Below are 24117 nucleotides of genomic sequence, written 5' to 3'. Positions count from 1 at the left end.
TCCAGAATATCCATATTAAGGTGAAACAGGCTACTTTGATTGTAAGTACCTCACCTTAGAAACCAACTAAAACCTACTCCTATACCCGACACAATAATTGATATTATATACATGTATCCTTAGATCCATTCAGCAAAAGAATAGGATACCAATCCCTGCACTCAATAACCGTAAGAACATTGGAAGACAACCATATAGTAAGTTGTCAGACATAATTCAAACGTATACAAACCTAGAAACTTACTAAATACATTATACATAATGTATACATATATATATTCCTCAGGCTGCACCATAGTGGTTCCTGCTGCGAACTTGTCCAGACACAAAGAGCCTCGCAAGAATAGACAGAGAAAGTATGTATATACCAATAAATAAACAATAAATATACTAATAAATATACATAAAGGATAAAAATAATATTTATCACTATTTCCACAGAATTGGTGATAACCACATAATCCTTGAAAAAGGCTACCCAGTAGCCGAAACGCGTTGGACAAACACGCCTTGGACCTATAGTTGGATCTCTGTGAACAGATTTTTCCAAGCAACAAGCCTGGAAAAAACAGAGAACAACGTCCAAAAACAAAAGTCACCCTTTTCACCTATGTCACGGATATTTTCCAAAACTTTACCTTCCTCTAAACACACTTTGGGTCTATAACCCAAACACCTATGCACTGGATATAAGTACAAATAATTGTATCCTAACATTGTACATAAATAAATATTTTTGATTATCTTTTATAAATTGTGTGTAAACTCACTTGCCCGTAAAAGTCCCACTCCACTTCTTGGCCCGAGGCACCAAGCAATTTCCCCCATTTTAGATACACAGGGACGGAGGCAAAAAACTACTGCTCTGCTACAGGATCAAAACAAACCCCATCATTTGGAAAGCACCCCCTAGCATTTCTGGTCATGGCCATCTTGAGTAAGGTTAGATAATGTATCAATTACTTCCTGGAATCCATCTGCCCTTAGCTCAGGCATTGGCTGAGCTGAGAACCCTCCCTCCTCTCCTGAAGACTCCTAGTATATATATGACATCATTTGCGTAGGCAAGGAAACTAGGAAGTAACTAAAGAAATGTAAAAACAAGTAAATATGATAAACTTTCCTATCTTCTTACTAATGCTAGCAGCATAAGAATTAAAAATAGTCTATGTTGATTGAGAAAGTGAAGTTCCACTTTAAATTGCTAGCCTTTATATTACAATATACTAACTGTACATGTTTTTTCCAATTTATATCTTTATTGGAATTTTTATACATACATTCCACACATACATCAAAATATTTCACAAAACCCCCCACCCCCCCCCCCCTCTTCCTACCCTCCCCCTCCCACAGCCATAGCAAAAAAAAATAAAAAATCCCAGCATTCCCCGCATTTCTCTGTATATTTAACTCATTCTATATTACAGTAAGCCTTGTGGGGTATGGGGACCGTCCCTTGGCAAGCTGGATCAGGAACATCTAAGGGTAGCCCCCTCTCATACTCCTATTAAGAAGAAGAATTAGCTTCCAAGTATTGCACCCAAGGTCTCCATCTCATCTTAACCTGATCCTCTATTTCCCAATACGGCAGATAATTCTTCCATTTTGAAAATCTCATTGACCTTCGAGCGCCACAACTCGAAAGTAGGAGTCAGTGTCTGTTTCCAGAAGATAGGTATGCATGCTTTTGCCGCATTGAGAAGACGCAGAGTCAAGGATTTCCTATACTTTATTGAGATTTTTGTTAAATGTAGCAGACACATTGCGGGATCGTCTAATATATCTACATTAGTCATGAGTTTTATAGCTGCTGCTATTTTTGTCCAGAATGGGCGAACTCTTGTACACCCCCAAAAGATATGCAACATATTTCCATCCTCCAGTTCACAACGCCAACATTTTCCTGACACCGTCTCATCTATTCTATGTATTGATGGAGTTCTATACCATCTGGTTAGAATTTTATACCCTGTTTCTTGAATTTTGCTATCCAGTGAGGATTGGTGCACCAATCTCAGCATCTTATTTGCTCTTTTGACCATACGCTATTTAACTCCTGCTCCCATTTTTGTATAAACAATAATTGCTGGTCCCCTTCATCCTCTGACAACTGGGTATAAAACACTGAAATCAAGTGACCCGTCGAATTGCCCGATCTACACATACTTTCAAAGTCAGTCAGATCTCGTGCTACATACCCTTTCTGCTGGACTGATCTGATATAGTTATATAACTGATAAACACTAAAGTAATCCAGCGATTCTCCTGGGCCCACCCTGAGTTCTTCCAGAGAGGGCATTGGGCCATTTTGCCATATATCGAAGAGGCACCTTCTACCTTCCTGTGCCCACCTACGAATTCTGGCATTTATACACCCCGGGAGAAAATCTGGGTTCCCCAAGATCAGTGTCATTGGGGACAGGCCTGGGGCTACCCTCCAATGAGATTGAATTCTCCTCGTTTCCTTTATAGTTGCTCCTACTGTCGGATGTTTAAGGATGGCATCTTTCGGTTCAAAAACCGACCACGGGGCTGGAGGAGTTAACTGTCCTGTTTCCCCATTCTCCAGATCAACCCAACGTTTGGTAAATTTATTACAATGCCAGTCTGTTACTCTTACCATATGGACTGCCCTATAATATCTCAAGATATCTGGCAATCCAATACCACCTCTTGCTTTAGGCAAGGACAGCGTCTGCATCTTAATTCTCTGGGACTTATTTGCCCAGATGTACGAAATAAACCTTTAATTGATTGAAAAAATTCTTTTGGCACCGCGATCGGAATTGCCCGCATTATATACAAGATTCGGGGTAGCGCATTCATCTTGATTACACTACAACGCCCGAACCAAGACAATGCTAAAAGCTGCCATGCTCTAAGGTCTGCCTTAATCTTGCCTAGCAATGGAAGGTAGTTCTTTCTATATAGTTCTAAGGGGTCTGCCGTAAGCTGAATCCCTAGGTATTTCAACGTGTCTGAGGCCCATTGAAACGGAAACGCTGTTCGAAGTGATTTTTCTTCTTGGTTAGATAAAGATACATTAAGTGCAGCTGATTTAGCTAAATTTATTTTATAATTAGAGAACCGACTGTAGATTTTAAGGGCTTCCAAAATATTTGGAAGCGAGAGGGCTGGGTTGGTAGCAAAGAATAAAAAGGTCATCCGCAAAAGCGGCCACCTTATGTTGTTCACCCCCACTTTGTATTCCTATTATATCCGGCGAACTCCGTATCCTACACAGTAGAGGTTCCAGGCACAGAATAAATATAAGCGGGGACAATGGACACCCCTGTCGGGTGCCATTAGAGATTGGGAAATAATTTGACCTCCATTCATTTACCCTGACCGCCGCTGTGGGAACTGTATAGAGTGCCAAGATAAATTGCAGCATTTGCGGGCCCAAGCCTATATATGACAGGGTGGCCCGGATAAAATCCCACGCAACCCTGTCAAAGGCTTTCTCTGCATCTGCAGCTAAGAGAACCAACTTCTTCCGTGATATACGTGCCAAATGTATTAAGTCTATGGCTCGGATTGTATTATCCCGGGCCTCCCGGGTAGGGACAAAACCCACTTGGTCGAAATGGACCAGGTCTGCTATATGTGGTAGGAGTCGGTTTGCTAATATTCTCGAATACAGTTTAGTATCTACATTTATCAAAGATATCGGGCGGTAGCTACCACAACACAAAGGATCTTTCTCTTCTTTAAGAATTAAGATGATATGCGCCCTCAGAGAATCCAACGGGAAAGTTGCTCCTCTTCCAACTTCATTAAAATGTAGCAATAGAGGGTTCTTTAAACGCTCCCAAAATCTCTGATAATAAATTAAAGTAAAGCCATCCGGACCGGGAGCTTTGTGTGCTTTGGTCTGTGAGAGTGCAGCAGATAGCTCCTCCCCCGATATCTCACCTTCTAGTGCAAGTGCTTGCTCCTCTGTTAGTGTACGCATGCCCGAATCCCGTATGTACTTCTCTACCTGCTTCCCTTTATCTAAGATTTTCTTTCCCCCTATTTCCGGTAAGTTATACAATGACCGATAAAAGGAGCAGAACTCTTCTGCTATATCGGCCGATGTATATACCCTCCCCTCCTTTTGTATTTCGGATACGTAAAATTTGAGTTCGTCTTTTTGGGCCCCTCAATGCTCGTGCCAACATCACGCCTGGTTTATTTGCATACTCGTAAAAGTACCTTTTCATCCACAGCATATTTCGCATTGTCTTTTGAAAATGCATATGGTTCAATTCCTCCCTTTCTTGCGTGAGTGGAATGAACTGAGCTTCTGCAAGTGTTCTCTTGTGTTGTCTACTCAACTGTTCTATCTTGGATATATATATTCTCTAATTTTCGCCTCTCGCTCTCTTACGCTGTGAACCCAACTGAATCAATACCCCCCTTATGACACACTTATGTGCTTCCCAGATAACTGAGGGTGAAAGCGAATCCAATGTATTTTCTGTAAAATAATTATTTAACGCCTCATCTATCGCCCCCTCAGCTTCCGGAGATGGTAACATCGTCTCGTTTATTCGCCATGACCTTAGGCTACATATCTTCGATTCCCACTCTATACTCACGTACGCTGGGAAATGATCGGAGATTGAAAAATCCCCTATATCTGAGTCTATCACCAGAGACAAGTCTGCTTGAGTGACCAAAATTCTGTCTATCCGGCTATATGCATCGTGAACTGGAGAATAGAAAGTATAATTTCTCTCTCCTGGGTGCATCAATCTCCACGGATCGATGAGACCCAGGAGGGAAATCTCTCGCTGCATCTTTCGTAACTTTGCAAATGACATGCATGAGGTTTTCTTGGATGTATCTATCAGTGGTTCCGGGGCGTAATTAAAGTCGCCTCCCATTACTAAATGCCCCTCCCGGAATTCCAGTACAACTGGAAGCAATTTCTGTAAGAATATTACATGATCGTAGTTGGGAAAGTATACATTCAAGAGGGTTACCTCTACACGTCCTATACACCCCTTAACCATCACGAACCTGCCCATTGGGTCCGCCAGTTCTTCTTTTAAAGTCCAGGTCAGAGAACCTGATATTAAGATACTCACTCCCTTTGACTTGGCAATAGGAGATGTAGCATGGTAAGCCCATGTAAAGTCCTTATTGCAAAATTTTGGTACTGCATCTTTACAGAAATATGTCTCCTGGATAAAAATGGATTTTTGTAAAATCTTACCGTAAAATCCTTCTCTTAGCTCATTGACAGACGTAGTCCTCGGTGATACAGCACCTTCGGGTTATGTCGCCTCCACAGGAGTAGAACTAGACAGGAAATAAAATGCTCTGGCCACACCCTAGGGGCAGTCCGAGGGTATATCCTCTCTCTCTCTGCCACAGCAAATCAGTTATGTCACAAAGCAGTGTTTAGAGAATTTAACCCAACTCCAAAACAGAGGGGCGGGTACTACGTCTGTCAATGAGCTAAGAGAAAAGGATTTTACGGTAAGATTTTACAAAAATCCATTTTTCTCTATCGCTCATTGACAGACGTAGTCCTCGGTGATACAGCACCTTCGGGACGTCCCAAAGCAGTACCACAAATGAGGGGTGGGAGAAATGGAAATTAAATCCAATCTAGAAGGCCCAACCGGTGCCAACTAGAAGTTTTACAATGCTCATCCTCAATGATGAGACTCCACAAAAAATTTTTCAACAGAAAAAAACCCTCGAGGTAGACCACCGGTCTCCTCAAATTGCGGCCTGCAAAACCTTGCGGCCAAATGAGGCATCCGCCGATGCCATCACATCAATTTTATAAAATTTTGTAAAGGTATGTACCGACGACCAGGTGGCCGCCTTACATACCTGGACCACTGACGCCTGATGGCGAAAGGCCCAGGAAGTACTGAGCGCTCGAGTGGAGTGCGCCCTAACAGGGAACGGAGGACTCCGACCCTTAATAGAATAAGCCTGTACCACCGTCTGTCTAATCCATTTGGCAATAGTCGCGGCAGATGCAGGCAACCCCTTTCTGGGGCCATCCGTGATCACAAAAAGTGAATCCGTCTTACGGAACGATTCCGTAGCCTTCAGGTATACCCTGATTGCCCGAACCACATCCAAGGAATGCAACACATGTTCCCGATGATGATTGGGCTGAGGACACAAGGAAGGTAGTACAATATCTTCATTCAGATGAAAATCTGAAACCACCTTTGGAAGAAAGGATGGCTTAGGATGAAGTACTACCTTATCCCTATGAATCACCAAGGGGACTGGCATGATAAAGCAGCCAGTTCTGACACCCTGCGTGCAGAAGTGATAGCCACCAAGAAGGCCACCTTCTGGGATAAAGTAAGCAAGGGAATCTCCCTGATGTTTTCAAAAGGAGGTTTCTGTAGAACCGACAAAACCAAATTAAGATCCCAGGGCGGTAAGGGCGCGCGGACTGGTGGAGCCAGGTGCCGCACCCCCTGGATGAAATTCCGCACCAAGGACTTGGTAGCTAAAGGTTTCTGAAAGAAGATTGCTAATGCTGAAACTTGACCCTTGATGGTGCTCAAGGCTAGTTTCTGCTCAACCCCTTTTTTGCAAAAAGGCCAATATTCGAGTCACCGAATAGGTGCGTGGAGGAAATCCTAAAGATTCGCACCACGCGATATAAGTCTTCCATGTTTGATAATAGACTCTGCTGGAAGTCGCTTTCCTTGCTTTAATAAGGGTAGGAATGACAAGCTGACAACCCTCTGTCCTTCAGTACTTGGGTCTCAATGGCCAGGCCATTAAAACCAGCGACTGTAAAGCACGATGGTAGATTGGTCCTTGAGACCGCAGATACTCCCTGAGACGAAGTTCCCACGGAACGTCCGCGACTAGCAAGTCCAAGTCGGCCAGGCCGGCTTGACGAGGCCAGCCTAGAATTTCTAGGAGCACTGGCACTGACTGGATCTGGACCAGGCGTCCCTAGAGCTATCTGGTCCCGACCATCCGAGAAAGTCTGGTCGTTTTCTGTTCCCACACATTTATCAGACACCTGATTCCTATCAGGAACGGTGATCTTTCCTGGTTGAACCTCAGGGACTGAAGTCACCTGGCTAGAGGCTTCTTGGTCTGTCTGGTCAACCAGATCCGATTCCTGTGGGGAATTGTGACTAATCTTAGGAAAAGGTAAAGGAAAAGATCTGTTCAGGGAACGGTGACTACCGCTCCCTGTAGTACTTAAATGTTGGAAGGGAAGAATCGCACCGGTAGCAGTAGTCGATGCTCGATCTAATGTCGTGAATACCGGTGAAAACGTCCCCCCACCCTCAAACCGGGTGGGGGCGCACCTTCAGGCTGTGTAATCCTTTGCTTCGGGTTTGGCTGAGTCGGTCCTCTGTTTGTCCGACCAGCCCTTCTTGAACCCTCCTGGAGGAGTCTTGCCTTTCCCGCTTGTTCCAGCCGGGCGTGCGAACCCTTTATGGGCGGTAAAGAAAGGTCCTCGCTTGTTGCGAGGTCCCTTAGCTTTAGCAGCCTGTGGCAAGAAAGTGCTCTTGCCCCCAGTGGCATCCTTAATGATCTCATCTAGGGTGGCCCCAAATAGGCGATTCCCCTGAAAGGAGAGATTCGTCAAGGTCTTTTTGGAACCTAGGTCAGCTGACCAGCATTTTAACCACAGCACACGTCTGAGGATTACCGCTGACATAGATGCATGCCCTAATAGGGGGGTAGCATCCAAGGCTGCGTCACAGACAAATTGTAGCCCTTGTATAATCTGTTCCATCAAATCAGATGTTCCCTGGGGGATATCTTTTCCCCTCAGGTCTTGGCGTACCAATCTCGCCCATTCCGTTAGTGTCTGGGAAACTAGACCAATAACAATTACTGGTCTAAATGCTGACCCTATCAGGGAGAAGATAGTGCGGGACTCCGCTTCCATCTTTCGATCCACCGGATCCTTAAAGGACGAAGTGTCCTCCACTGGGATAACCGTGGCTTTATTCAGCCTGGAAATAGGTGGATCCACCACTGGTGGTACCGTCCATTTCTTAATGAGGGATTCCTCAAACGGATAGCGTCTAGCAATACGCTTGGAAATCGTAAAAGGTACGCTTAGAATGCTCCCATTCTCCTTTAATTTTATTACCAAAACACTTGGGTACAGGAAAAACCTTCACCGTTTTGATGGGCTTGTTAGTACCAAAGGGAATCTGTTTCAGTTGCCTCTGCCAGTAAAACCTCAAGTCTTAAGGTTTCCCGCACCGCCACAACTAGTGCGTCCACCAATGCTTCTTCCTGAATTATGGCGGAAGAATGAACGTCCTCCTCACTGTCTGAGGGAGTTTTACCTGAGATAACAGCCCTTGCAGAGGGACCTGCAGCTGCAGTGACCATCTCTGAATCTGAGTCAGAGGTGTCAGATGATATAAGGGTAGGCGGGGGTCGCTTTCTTGACCCCCGTCCCTGACAGGCCGTCTCCACCTGAGCCACCAAAGACTCCAAAACTGATGTAAATGCGTCTATACTCTGTGCACCGGCGGGTCCCGTGGTCCCCTAGAGGGAAACAGGTGGGGGTGCTTGTGTGGCAGGGTCCATGATAATTCCAGTTACTACCCGGAAAATTCCATCCAAAAATAAAACTTTTTTTTTTTTTTAGACCCCCAGCGCCACAAAGCCCCTCAGTATTAGCTGCTCCGGGACCCCTATCGAGCGAGAGAGAGAGAGATAGACCCCCAGGCTCACCAATTGATGCTCAGAGTTTTCCACTGCACTTGTCTCAGCACTGTCTCGAATCGACAGGAAGTCTCTTGGCTGGCTGCCCGGGAAGAAAGGAGGCGGCTCCGCCCATCCATACGCCTTCCGGCGCCTCCCCTAGCTCCACGAGGTGTTTGGATCACCTCAAACATGGCCGCCCCCATGCTGGAGACACGAGGCTACGCCAAAATGGCGGCCCCGTGCGATCTAGCAAGCAATGGCGGCGGCTGTACCGAATAGCGGCATGACTACAGAGCATCACAACACCTTCTTTACATGGGGAATTAGCCTGGTCGGCGGTACCGGACCCTGGCGGACCGCATGGCCATCGGAAGGCCTGCTATTGCTGGAGACCTGACTTGGAAAGCAGTTTACATGTCCGTGGCTTCTGACTGGTAGGATACTTGTATATCACAGTAAGATTACCGTACTGCCACTGATTACAATCTTTTAACATATTTACAATTAGATTGTCAGCTCCCAAACCAAGCCTCCTGGCTTTTTTCACATAAAAATCACACTCAAAGTAGGGGGATCTGTGCCATGTTATAGGATAGAGGGGAACTCATCCTTACCATACAGAGAGGGGCCCGCGTTCACCACAAGACCCGTCAGGGGGAAAAGGGGGAACATACTACTCACCATACCGGAACCAGGCGGGCGCCAACTCCTGACAGTACCCCTCTCCACCGGGGCGGGAGGGCTGTCGACCAATACGGACGCCGTGACTCATGGTCCTTGGCGTTTCAGCGAGACGTTTAACTCGCAGGGTCAGTCCCTCCAGTGGGACTATGTCGCGGCCGACCCAGCGCAGAGCTATGGCCTGCACGTGCTCGTAGGCTGAACTGGGGTGACCACCGGATCTCAACATCCAGCCCGTCGCCCAGTTCAGCTTTCTTGCTTGAAGATCTCACAGGAACACTGGAGAAAAAAAGCTGTCTAAAATCTTTTTAAGAAAAAAATCCTGCCAGGACCGAAGATCCCAGCAAGGTATCTAGGTCCTTACTCCTGACTAGACAGAAAAAAACTGATTTGCTGTGGCAGAGAGAGAGAGAGGATATACCCTCGGGGACTGCCCCTAGGGTGTGGCCAGAGCATTTTATTTCCTGTCTAGTCCTACTCCTGTGGAGGCGACATAACCCGAAGGTGCTGTATCACCGAGGACTACGTCTGTCAATGAGCGATAGAGAAAATCTATTTGCGTAGCATCTCGTTTCAGGTCCCCCAAAAGGCGCCTACGTTTCTGAGGAGTGGAAAGTCCCCTCACATTATAGGTCATGATCTTACAGCCTGATGTCACCTTATGGGTTATCCCCCTTCCCGCTGCCATCCTTGACGGTCCCCCACCCCGCCACACAACCTCTATTCAAAAAACAGAGAAAGGGGAAGACACGAAAAAAAAAAAAACCCACCCCACCCACACAAGTATGTATATACAATAAACTACCCAACCCCCCCTTAACCCCTCTAATGGTTTAACCAAACCAGCGCACCAAGGCGCTATCTATTGAGAGGGCCGTGGTTCCCAAGATGCCGCGAGAAAGCCACTGTACCCGGGTACTCCTCTTCAATAGGAAAGAAAAAATAAATAAGAAAAGGAACACCACTTCACCCCCACCCCCTTCATGAGGTAAAGATGTGATCTCAGTCCTACTAACAACTGAAAATTCTAACCTATTAAAGTTTAGAGTACCCGAATAAAGGAGCCATGCTCCGGTGGGTGGTCGCCTCCATTCTCGTAATGCTCACGTCCTATCCCCCTCCCCCCTGCCTCCATAGCCCCTTCCTATACCTCCCAATCCAAAGGAAATACCTTTATTTAAACTGTTTAACCACACTCTAATTTAGGCGTCATCCCGCCCCTCTACTTGGAAGTGGCGCGACCCAATACGGCCGAGGCATCACTCCACTCCCCCAGGGGAACGGTTGTCCCAAAGCTCAAAGACTCCCTTAGAACGGAGGTTGTCCAACCCAGTAAAACAGCAGAAACAACAAAAAAGAAAAAAAAAAAAAACTATATCCTCAGGCCTTCCACTCAAATCTTCTACTCTTATCAATTTATTTATTTCCCCTCTCCTTTCCCTTACCCCTCCCCTCCTCCCCCTCAGAGAGGGCCCCATGCTTCCCCCTCCCCACCTTCTTCATATTTCGGACACTTCCCATTGCCCCATTCCCCTCTCTCCATACTGCCTCTTCAGACCCTGAACTGGGTCCCGGGAAGATCCCTCATACTAACTAATAATTGCCTTTTGACCGCACCTTTTCTCTGAGTCCCCTATCCCCTCAAAAAGCCCCCACCTAGTGAATTAAAGTGAATGTTACTCCTAATAACACACCTATTTTTTTGTCTTTTTACGTGTCCCCAACCAGCAAAAAAAAAAAAAAAAAGACCAAAAGACACCCCTAAGATGCCTCCCCTTCGAATACCTCCAACCCTCGTGACCTATACGATCGTGCTACGGCCCCCTATAGGACCGGGCCCGAAAAATAACGAAGAAGCCTCATTGAGGCTATGAGTGTGTACCTCTTCAACCTACAGAGAACAAAACACAAACATTCCAATATGATAACAAAAAACAAAAACAAAAAAAAAAAAAACACACACATTAACACCCAAAAAATACCCACATCCCTTAAGAGGGTGACTCTGAAATATCTACGGTCTCTGTCTTTTTACTCTCAAACCCAAAACACAAAGGAAAAGGCAAAACAGTTCAAGGCGGATAGGAGGGTACTGAAAACAAGCACCTTATACTCCCTCCTCAGAGAAAAAAAAAAAAATAGGGAGACCTTTTCTTTTTTTTTTTTTTTTTTTAAATCTGCTATTTATGCCTCCAGTCCTGGGCAAATATTTCCTCCCACTCCTGTCTTCTCCTGGTTTCTCCTATATTGTGTGACTTGATTCATATAATAGTTCCCCGAATTCTGGCTTCCCAGAATATCCAACCAGTCACTCACATGGATTGGGGCACATCCCAAAAATGCAAAGAGCCCGGGGGAGCTGATCTGACCATTTCAATATATAAATGTCTCTGTCTTTCACCACCTTCAAATGAAAAGGATGTCCCCAAAAGTAAGTTGCTCCCACCTTTCTTATAACCTCTAAAAGCGGTTTGATTGCAGCTCTCATCTTGAGGGTGCCCCGTGACAGGTCTGGCAATAATTTTAGCTGAACACCTTCAAAGTCAATCAGCCCATTTGCCCATGCTTGTCTCATTATGTCCTCTAAGTGAAAACAGATGGATCCTAATCAGGACGTCTGAGATTAATTCTTCCTCCGACCTTCGGGGTGCTTTAACCCTATGCACTCTATTTCCATTTTTTCCATTTGGGGTCTCTCCAACAGGCCATTCAAGATGCCCACTACTGTAGTTCTAAGCTCTGGGCCCTTAATGGATTCTGGTAAGCCCCGCAGCCAAATATTATTCCTTCGACTGCGGTTCTCACTATCATCCTGCTGCAGCTGCAACAGGGTGACTTGTTTTTGCAAAAAAACCCGTGAACTTTCCAATTCAGAGATTCTGACCTCAATCACTTTGTACTGTCTCTGCATTCGCCATCCTGACTTCTATTTGATCAACTTTTTGTTTTAGGCCACAAATTTCCATTTTGATATCGCTCACAATCGCTGCAGCCATATCTTGAATGTCCTGTTTCGTCGGAATCTGCTTTACAAACTCACCCCACTCAACTGTTGATGGTATTTGCGGCTGTTGTCGCAGATCCTGGGGCTCCTTGGGCACCTCCGTCCGTTGTTCCTGCGGTGTGTCCATTGCTGGGATCTTCCTCCCACCTATGGTACCCCCAATGGCTTGGGCGTTCGTGCTTTTAGACCCTTTCTGCTGAGCTGCCATTCCTGCGGCTGTCTGACGCTTCTGAGTCACCTTAACCTCCACACTGCTTCGTGGTGTAGTGGAATGCCTCAAAAAGTAAGTGGTAATGTCTGTCCTTTTCACAGGGGCTTGCTCACGGCTGGCTATTGAGTTCATATAGGCGGGGGAAACAACCACCTCCACGTCTACTGTCCCAGTTTAAGCCCTATGCCGGCTCTCCTCTACCTCAGCCTCAAAGACAAACGCCCACCATTCCACCCTGTACGGCGCCTTCACTCCTCTCTCAGCAGAGTCCACTACATCCGCTGCATACTTGCTATTCAAAGCTCTGCAACCACCGCTCCTTAGACCTCGCGGCCGGATCTCCGCCGTCACCTGCCTCCGAGCGTTGTGGAGCCCGATCGGCACCTAACAGGGGAGGGAGGGGGAGAGCTGACTCACTCGCTGCACGGCTCTCACCCACCTCACGGAGCTCCTGCTGCTCGGCAACTCACGGCGCCATTGTCAAACCACGCCCCCTCCACGTCATTGTGACTGTACAGGTTTTTAATTTTGTTATAAAATAAGCCTCATTCAGACTCCTGTTATAATATATATGAGTTCACAGCTGCCCGGGACTCCCCCCCCCCCCCCCTTCTCCATTGGCTGAGAGCAGCGCGGTGCGACTGGCTCCCGCTGCTGTCAAAGTCAGTCAGCCAATCTGGAAAAAGGGAGCTGTGACTCCGCTCGGGTGCCCCCATAGTAAGCGGCATGCTGTGGGGCACAGAAGGGAGGAGCCAGGAGCACAGAAGAGGGACCCAAGAAAAGGAGGATCCGGGCCACTGTGCAAAACCAACTGTACAGAGCAGGCAAATATAACATGTTTGTTATTTAAAGGAGAAAAAAATGACTTTACAATCACTTTAAGACTGCCAATAATGCATTAATTCCAAAAGAAAAGCCAAGTAATTAAAAGTTGCCCACAGTAACCATACGAACTAGCATGTAAGAACTGACTTTCCTATCTGACAAAATATCTTGGTCTTGAAGGGAATCAAGCAGTCTCCCACTAGTGGACGATAGAATATAAACCATAGAAGTACAGGAAAAATGAAGCACACATGGATGTACATACTGAGTGAGGTCCAATGAGATCAGCTGTCATGGATAAGGAAGTGACCAGAATGGTTGCACAACCTGAGCCCAAAATTATGGCAGCTGCATAGACTGCTACTCCAAGGTCAGGTTTCAGTGCCACCGAAGCAGCAAACACTGAAATTGCCAAGAGGCCTATAAAATAGGTAAGCTGTAAGACATAAAAATACATTCAATGAGTCAAATTACATAAAAAGGACAACTACTTTCATAGGCAAAATATCAAAACACAAAATAAACTCAAACTTACATTGCGTCCTATCAAATTATTAACCGGTTTCATGAGGAATGAAGAAGCAAAACCACTCACATACATCACTAATGGAATGGTGGCAATATAATTCTGTAGGGGGGGGGGGGGAAGAAGAAAAGAAAAGTTAAATTCAAAAAAGCAGCTTGGCGTAGAACCATATACAGTGGATATGAAAAGTCTACACACCCCTGGGCTAGTTCATATTGCCATTTACCTTTGATAAAATCCATTTTTGATGAAACTCGTCAGATCTTTGCCTCATGCAGCCAGGACTATGCCAAAGACTGCTGGATTCATGTCTGTCATTCACTGCCTAATAATATTCCTGGATGTTTGTAAGTGTATTTTTTACTTTTAATACATTTATTTTAAGTGGAATTACACCACGTTTGCTTTGTCTGGGATTATCCTTTCCATGTAATCTGGGGATAGAGGAGATTTACTAAATTTGGCCCTTTGACTGCAAACCTGAACATCCTCTACTGCAGTTTGAAGACCTTCAGGATATCTTATGAGCCTATCTGACCCTTTAATCATATGACAAGTTGGGTCCATTTGTTCCGGTGAACGTAATCATATGTCTTTCCTCTTGGTGTTGGGATCTGTTGTCCTACGTGGATCACGCACATCACCCTGGAATTGATTTTTACGTTGCTCTTGGGACTTTTATGATATTTTAGTCACATTGTTCACTTTAATCATTGTACTTCAAGTATTTTTTTAATGCTGCACGTTATTCTATATAATGCCCTCAAATCCCCCTAAACTCTGCCAAGCACCCCTTTAGTTGTTCCAAATTACCAACATCTAAACTATACGTTTGATGCTTTCCATGCCAAATTTCTTGCTTTGCTTTAATCTAATCCCAAACCTGCCCTGTTATGGAACAGCACAGTCTTGCAAACCTATAAATTGGAGGGCACATCCTCCAATGTTATATTCATTGCAACATTGTTTGTGTCCTGGGCAACATAGTGAAGTCAAAAGTAAATACAATAAAAAGATAAAATATACATGGCTAAAATCTTGGTTTAACGAGGAATACGTATTTTTTGGCAAATCGAATTAGACAGGAACCAGATACTATTGCAGGATAAGATAGCAAAGCAAGCAGGAAGGATATTGCAAGGGATGAGGAAATCCTTGGGTAGCAGCATTAAGTATAAACATTAAAGTGGTTGTAAACCTCAGACATAAAATATGAACAAAGTATATCCCTCTGTAGTGTGTACTTGTTTCAGTTAGGAGCACCAAGTGTTTCTGTCTTCTGCTTTGTTCCTCTGCTATCAACATGAATCACTTCTGACAAGTTTTCACAACACCGAGGGAAAAAAAAATAAAATAGAAGGTGACAGTGGAGGGATCTCCAGCACGAGGCTCCTTCCCTATCCTTGACTGTGGCAGGAAGGTACTCTTCTTCCACCCCCCCCCCCCACCCCCGAAATCCAAAATGAGCCAATATTTGGCATGACATTTTAAAATGTCTCACTTTCAAACATTTGATATGTTATCTATATTATATTGTTAATAAAATAGAAGTTTAGGAGATTTGTAAATTAGTCCACTCCTACTCACAATTTGTACAGTGTCCCAGCTTTTTTGGAATTGGATATATATATATACACATAAATACACACACACACACACACACACACACACACACACACACACACACACACACACACACACACACACACACACATAGATAGATATACACACACACAGATAGATAGACACACACAGACAGACAGACATACACACACACACACAGATAGATAGATAGATATACACACACACACATACATACACAGATAGATAGATAGATAGATAGATAGATAGATAGATAGATAGATAGATAGATAGATACACACACACACAGATAGATAGATATATACACACACACACACACAGATAGATATACACACACATACATATAGAGAACACACACGTATACAGTATATTTTATATATATATATATATATATATATATATATATATATATATATATATATAGAGATATTACACACACATTATATTATATTAATATATACATACACACACACATACATATATACACATGCATATACATACACACACACACACACACACACAGATAGATATTAGGGATGCACCGAAATTTCGGCCACCGAAATTATCGGCCGAAAATGAGCCTATCCCATTTCGGCCGATAATGGGTTAACAATGCCAAAATTAATATGGCCGCCATGAGGAAGGAGGAGGGCGCAGTGCAGGTTTTAAAAGTCCGGCCTCTGGCCGGCCGCCCGCCTCTCAATGACGTCCCTACTACTACGATGTGTGTATGAATGAAGTGACATACCAGGCGGGACGGCAGGTGAGCGGCCACTAATAGATATGACTATGTGAGCCTTCACTTCCCTGTCAGGCATGCATCTCCGCTGACAGGGAGGTGAAGCGCTCACATAGTTATAGTTATTAGCGGCCGCTCCCCCCGCCCAGTGTCAGGTCAGTTTATACACACAATCCTGCTGACAGGGAAGTGAAGGCTCACATAGTTATATCTATTAGTGGCCGCTCGCCCGCCCACCCGCCCGGTGTGTCACTTCATTCATACACAGATCGTAGTAGTGACATCACCGGGAGGCGGGCCGTCGGCCAGAGGTGCTTTTTTTGAATGAAGGACACCGGAGGAACACTCAGCAGAGTGACAGTAAGGAGATTGAATCGTTGGGATGGGGAGGGATACTGAGCCAGAGCGGGGGAGGGTGTACTGCCGAGGGGGACGCTGAGGCAGTGGGGGGGGGGGGGCGGTGGGATGGGGGAGAGCTGAGGCAGCTTATGTATGTAATGTATTGCCACTGCTGGTCACTGATGCATTAGTGACCGACCAGTGGCAGTTAATTAACCCCTTTGTGCTGCATTAGTGCAACCAGTACCAGTGCAACCAGTGTTAATTAACACTGATACTGGTTGCACTAATGCAGCACAAAGGGGTTAATTAACTGCCACTGGTCAGTCACTAATAGATGAGTGACCAGCAGTGGCAATACATTAACCCCCTCATGCTGCATAATACAAATACCATTGGTAATTAAATTAACCTCTTGCCAACCCATCACAGTACATATACTGCGACAGGGTGGCAGCGACACCTCGCTGCTTGTTTTTGGTGTATGCCCCTGTTCTATCTATTTTACATTTTTTGGGGGGGAAAAAGTCATTTTTGGTTTTCGGCCAAGGGCATCCTGCATTTTCGGTTTCGGCCCAGAATTTTCATTTCGGTGCATCCCTAATAGATATACAATACAGACCAAAAGTTTGGACACACCTTCTCATTCAAAGAGTTTTCTTTATTGTCATGACTATGAAAATTGTAGAGGTAGTCGCCTGAAATGGTCTTCCAACAGTCTTGAAGGAGTTCCCAGAGATGCTTAGCACTTGTTGGCCCTTTTGCCTTCACTCTGCAGTCCAGCTCACCCCAAACCATCCCGATTTGGTTCAGGTCCGGTGACTGTGGAGGCCAGGTCATCTGGCGCAGCACCCCATCACTCTCCTTCTTGGTCAAATAGCCCTTACACAGCCTGGAGCTGTGTTTGGGGTCATTGTCCTGTTGAAAAATAAAGTGATGGTCCAACTAAACGCAAACCGGATGGAATAGCATGCAGCTGCAAGATGCTGTGGTAGCCATGCTGGTTCAGTATGCCTTCAATTTTGAATAAATCCCCAACAGTGTCACCAGCAAAGCACCCCCACACCATCACACCTCCTCCATGCTTCACGGTGGGAACCAGGCATGTAGAGTCCATCTGTTCACCTTTTCTGCGTCGCACAAAGACACGGTGGTTGGTACCAAAGATCTCAAATTTGGACTCATCAGACCAAAGCACAGATTTCCACTGGTCTAATGACAATTCCTTGTGTTCTTTAGCCCAAACAAGTCTCTACTGCTTGTTGCCTTTCTTTAGCAGTGGTTTCCTAGCAGATTTTCTACCATGAAGGCCTGATTCACACAGTCTCCTTTTAACTTGTTCTAGAGATGTGTCTGCTGTTAGAACTCCATGTGCCATTGACCTGGTCTCTAATCTGAGCTGCGGTTAACCTGCGATTTCTGAGGCTGGTGACTCGGATGAACTTATCCTCCGCAGCAGAGGTGACTCTTGGTCTTCCTTTCCTGGGGCGGTCCGCATGTGAGCCAGTTTCTTTGTAGCGCTTGATGGTTTTTGTGACTGCACTTGGGGACACTTTCAAAGTTCTCCCAATTTTTCGGACTGACTGACCTTCATTTCTTAAAGTAATGATGGCCACTCAGCCACTCATTTTCCCGTACTTAGAATTTGTATTATGGCAAGAAAAAAGCAGCTAACAGTCTATTCAGTAGGACTATTAAACTGTGTATCCACCTGACTTCTGCACAACACAACTGATGGTCCCAACCCCATTTATAAGGCAAGAAATCACACTTATTAAACCCGACAGGGCACACCTGTGAAGTGAAAACCATTTCAGGTGTCTACCTCTTGAAGTGTGAATCTACAATTTTCATAGTCCTGAAAATAAAGAAAACTCTTTGAATGAGAAGGTGTGTCCAAACTTTTGGTCTGTGCGCACACACATACATATAGATCTATAGATAGATAGATAGAGATATATATATATATGTGTATCTATATATTTATTTATTAGGGATGCACCGAAATGAAAATTCTGGGCCGAAACCGAAAATTCAGGATGCCCTTGGCCGAAAATTACTTTTTTCCCCAAATGATTTTAAATAAGTTATCTGACACTGACAGACAGACAGACAGACAGTGTCAGACAGTGTCAGACACTGACTGACAGACGATGCAATTAGAAGGGGATGAGCACTAGGCTGTGAATCCATTCTACTACTGACACTTATGCAGGACAAAAAGGGGAGAAACTTTTTTTTTTTTTTTACAGCACATATCAACATTACCTTCCTCCGCAGCGAACGCCACGTGAAGGCACTGAAGGGAGGAGGTGGATGGAGCATGCAGCAGTCGGCGTGGAGGGGAATGAGATCCTCCTACACTCTGCATTCTGGGTCCCTCTCCCCCGGGACGTCACTGGTCTAGCAAGCTGTAAATCACAATGAAGGCATAGGCATCGGATCACGGCGGACAGGGAAGTGAATAGCTCACTTTTTGCACGGATCAGCGGCCATACATTTTCGGCATATTTAACCCCCTATCGGCCGAAATGACAGAGTTGCATTTTCGGCCGAAAATACATACACACACAGAGTTACATACATATATGCACACACACCACACACTCTAACCTTTCCTGTCCCTCATACAAGGAATGCCCCTGGATGTTTGCCAGCCAGTCATGTGAGCTGTCAAACCAGGTTTCTGTTATTCCCATCCGCCTCATGTAATAGCAGCTCCAGTCCCTCCATTTTATTAACTAGGCTCTTAGCATTTGTGAACATTCCCGAGTTTTGGCAAATTATTTTCTTCATACGATTTCTCAGGCTTCATTTTTGATTTGGTAACTTATTAACCCTGGAATTAGAGGTAATGGATATATTAAAGATGATAGACTCCGTGCTTAGGAACAATTTGGAATGTGCATAGGCTGCAGCCTCCCTATAATATAGTCGATGACTATATCAAAATGTGAAGGGACAAGATAAGGGTATGGCGCTGCCAACTATAAATAAATGAGTAGAGGTGGGACACCTTAAATAAATAGATATGAATTAAGAAGGTATGTGTACCACCTCAACTTTCTCTGTCTTGTGCTAACTGCCCCCTATAGCTTCCTCTGAACCCTCCCCCCAACACCTAGCTTAATAGCCCCTCCAACCTTTTTCCCAACCGAGCTGCTCCCTCCCGATTACGGTGCAGCCCGTCGTTACTAAAGAGCCGGTAACCGACTGAGAAGTCAGCCCAGTTCTCCAGGAACCCAAACCCCTCCTTCCTAACACCAGTTCCTTAGCCACATTTCCCTAATCTCCTGCTGCCTCTCTGAGGTGGCTTGAGGCACAGGTGGTATCTCTGAGAATACCACCTCGGAGGTCCTTCTCTTTATTTAGCTCCACAGTCCCTGAAGTCATTTTTTAGGACACTCAACCTTACTCTTTGTTACTGGTACCAAAATGAATCATGAGAGCTGGGTCCTCCCCAACCTCACCCAATAATCTGTCCACATGATTTGTGACGTGTCAAACCTGAGTGCACGGTTAACCACATAATGTTTAGCGAACATGGTCTTAGTTGCTGTCCAACCTTGCCTGTATCCTTGCCCCCCTCCTTACTGGAGCGGTCATTGCCCTAACAGCTAGGGGTGGGCGCCTGCCCAGTACTGCCACCTCTGAGCTGATATCCCCAACCTATTTGTTGGGGTGTACAAACTCAGGACTAGCCTCCCAAGCACTCTTCCCTTTACCCCTCCTCCTAGCTGTCACCCACCTACCTACCTCTAGCTCCTGTGCCTCTATGTCTCTTCCCTCCTCTACACAGGTCCCCGCCAGCACCTGATGAGTAATGATGTAATGATGATGCACAGTGCTGCCACTGTTTTCTAGATCCAGGATCTGTGCTTCCAGAGAAACAATTAGCTGACATTTCACAGCAGTATTCGCCCTCTTACGGCTTTTTGAGGAACGCATACATGGAGTAGGATGTGCACTGGGTCACATCACCAATCCTGTTGGGACATTTTACCCACTACTCTAATGGAGATAATGTGATTTTTGTCTTACCGTAAAAAGCCATTTTTTATGATGTTCATTGACGGACACCACTCATCATCATGACTATATGGGTTATACTGCCCCCTACAGGAGCAGGACACTATGCAGACAAAAACTTTACTACACCTATGGGACAGTCCCAGTGGGTATACTCCCACTCTCTGCTATAGCTATTCAGTTTTATTACAACCAGTGTCAGAAGAGAAAAAACTCCATAGAAGGGCGGGTGCTTTGTTTGGCAATGAACTTCAGACAAATGGATTTTATGGTAGGTCAAAAATCCCATTTTCGCTTTCCTTCATTGACGGACACAGCTCCTCATCTTCATGACTATAAGGGACATCCCAAAGCAGTGTCAAACATAAGGGGTGGAAACAGTAAAAAAAAAAAAAACTGGGCTGAACCACCAACCAGGAAACATGGATGGAGCTCACCTGAAAAAAAAAAAAAAAAATAAAAAACACTCAAAAGATGGCAAATCCTCTAAACAGCAGCCTGTAAAACCTTGCGGCTGAAGGAAGCATCTGCAGATGCCAACACATCCACTGATGCCTGACGGAAGGCCCAGGAGGCACTAAGCGCCCGAGTCGAGTGCGCTATAACAGGAAAAGGAGAAACCTGACCCTTAATGGAATAAGCCCGAACCACAGTGTCTGATCCATCTGGAAATGGTTGCAGCAGAAGCAGCCAGCATGCCTTGTCCGGCTGCCGGGGAGGAGCCTGTCAATGGCGCCAGTTCCGAGTACACGCTAGAGTGCCGTGGAACGCCGTCCAGAGGAATGTTTGCAGAGACCCCCGATCCTCTGGCCCCCATGAGTGGCTAGTCCGAGACCTCGCTCCCCCTCACTCACCCCCACCCGACCCAAGGAGAGTTGCCGCGGACACTTTGCACCCTGCTGAATACCGGGGAAGCAGGAGCCGACTCGGGGTTAACCGCCCAAGAGACAGAGGACAGAGGCCAAGCCAGCCACCGGAGAGCAGCGTGAGACGGATCCCTGGTAGAGAGGCGTAATAGCCCTCGGGTACCCGACCAAACATACAGAGAAGGAGCCAAATCACACAGCACAGGAGGTGATCCGGGATTAAGTCACAAAGGAGTGGTGAGACGGTGAAAGCCCCCCAAGTCTCTGCTTTTCCATATAAACTGTAAATAATACCCAAAGTGAACACTATCAAGATAACCCTTTGTGGAGGGGCTTTGATAGACTAACATGCTGGGATAGGAATTCCTCTGGCTCCATCTGCCTTTTTGTCCAAAGGGGGAGTATGCCATAGCTCACCAAGTGGGGAAAGGATTAAACGAATGAGCCCCCCTACTATCTTTTTATTACATACTGCTGGCTTGATGTTAAAGTGAACATTGTCCAGATAACCCTGTCTGGGGAGACTTTGATATACTGTACTACGCCATGATGGAAATTATCTCTGGCTCTCCTGGCTATGATTGGCCAATGAGGGGGCACGCTATTGCTTCCTAGAAGGGAAGAGGATTCAAGAAGCGGCTTGCCTGGGAAATATGTCTAGGTTTGAAATCTTCTTGGAGACTGCCATAGACCACTTTGGAAAGTTAATCCAAGAGCTATAAGAGTGAACGAGGAAATAAGAAATTCCTATGTCCATTCCTAACTACTGAGTTATCTTAATAGATAAGGTAACCACACAGAAGAACTTCTGGGACCCCCCCTAAAAGTCAAGTCTGTTGAGGCCTCCATCACAGACACTCTCTATATTTTTCTATGTATTACAAGTCTGGTACCTATTCTAGGTTATTTTGGAAAGACTGTATGAGAACAGCTTGATATAACTTATAAAGGGAAGCCTATGACCACTAATCTACCCTGCCGTTAAGGGAAGTAATTAATACAACTCTCTCTGGATAGTTGAGTCAAAAGCAGTTGGATTTATTTTGACTGTTCTATCCCTTATCTTAAAAGAGGTGATGATTATAGCCTCCTTTTGGAAAATTGATATAAAAAGGAACACATGACATAATACTCCTTTCTCCTGCTCTGGAAAAACTAAAGTGAGCGGCTGGGGTCAAGGAGAAGGAATTTGGGGATACACTAACCTCGCCGCCTAAGAGGGGTGCATGATCTAACTCCATCGGAGAAAAATCAAGGGAATTAAACCCATTAGACCCTACGTGGTCAACCTAGTACTCAGTGAAAAAGCAAGAGGGTTGGCTATAAATACCAGCCACATACAAAAGGAATTTATAGGTCTAAAATGAAGAAGAATAAACAGACAAAAGAGGTGACAGGGAAACCAGCAAAAATTACGGCTAGCCCTGGGACTATTAAAATGTATATGACTCAGGAAGGGAAAGGGCAAAATGGGACTCTTGAAAATCAACCAGTCTTAAGATCAAAACAAAATAATGAAGGAAATAAAAATACCAAAGGATCAAAAGCATCAAGAGCAACGGGAGTGGAGAGCCTAGATCTGTCTAGAGAGAGTACACAAACAATGGGAGACAGTGGATCAGGGAAGGAAGAAGAACTAAGGATTAAGGACCAACCCCCTACAAAATCAGAGATGGTGGAAAGGTTCTCCAATTTAGAGAGATCAATTAAAACTGAAATGGCTACCCTATATGGAGATCTAGGACATATTTTGATAAGAGTAGAAGAAACAGAAACGAAGATAGACATCCATGGGAAAAAGTTAACAAAATTAAAAGAGCAAATTAAAAAAATACAACTATAACAGAGGAATATGTTATATAAGATGGAGGATCAAGAGAATAGAAATAGAAGGAGGAACTTGAGGGTTACCGGAAAAAGAAAGAAGAAAAGTTAGAAGAAAAGCTGGAAAATGTATTTAACCCGCTTTTGGGAATACAATAACAGATAAAATAGAGTTTGAAAGAGTTCACAGAATACGGAAACCCTTAAATGCACCAAGAGAAAAATCAAGAGATGTGATAGCGAGATTCCATAAATACGAAGTGAGAACTCAAATCTGGGAAAAAATGAGAGACAGACCAACAATGAGATATGAAGGTGTAGACCTACAAGTCTTCCCGTATCTCTCACAGGAAACAATTAACAGAAAATGCATCTTAAAACCAGTGGTGGAAGCCTTAAAGAAATTAAAAATACAGTATTTTTGGAGTCACCCGCCGGGACTAGGAGTGCGGAGAGAAGGAAAGACGGTCTTGCTAAGGTTCCCAAAAGATACCCAAACTTCCTGTGAGGGTTTAAAAATACCAGTAATGGAAATTTCTGGATGGACAGACCAAGAGATCCCAGAGGAGGAAATAGAGGAAGAAAATCAGTGGCAAGAGAAAATAAAGAAGAAGAATATGAAAACAAAGGAAAAAAAAAACTAAGAACTGATGACTGGACTAGGGGGGGATTCGAGTGAGGGGGAGGCGGGGAGAGGCTGCGAAGGGGGGGAGGAAGTAAGAGGGAAACTGAGGAAGAGATCCAAGAGGATGGCTCCATGGAGGCGATAGCTTGTATTAATCATCAACCCAAGTATAGGGAAGAAGG

General features: G+C 45.0%; 1 protein-coding gene across 2 annotated transcripts in view; it reads right to left on the bottom strand.

Moving 5' to 3' along the window:
• The window catches only part of MFSD12 (major facilitator superfamily domain containing 12), a 388387-nt gene that overhangs the window by 131927 nt on the left and 232343 nt on the right, over positions 1-24117 (bottom strand). For both annotated transcript variants that reach the window (XM_082275559.1, XM_082275560.1), the window contains exons 6-7: positions 13921-14013; positions 13651-13821 (exon numbers count right to left, since the gene is read on the bottom strand). In XM_082275559.1, the coding sequence (XP_082131685.1) occupies positions 13651-13821; positions 13921-14013 (264 nt within the window). The remainder of the gene's footprint in view (positions 1-13650; positions 13822-13920; positions 14014-24117) is intronic.

This window comes from Pelophylax lessonae, assembly GCF_965119305.1.
Source record: "Pelophylax lessonae genome assembly, chromosome: 1".
NCBI classification, from domain to species: domain Eukaryota; kingdom Metazoa; phylum Chordata; class Amphibia; order Anura; family Ranidae; genus Pelophylax; species Pelophylax lessonae.
This window is presented reverse-complemented; position numbering and strand designations above follow the sequence as displayed.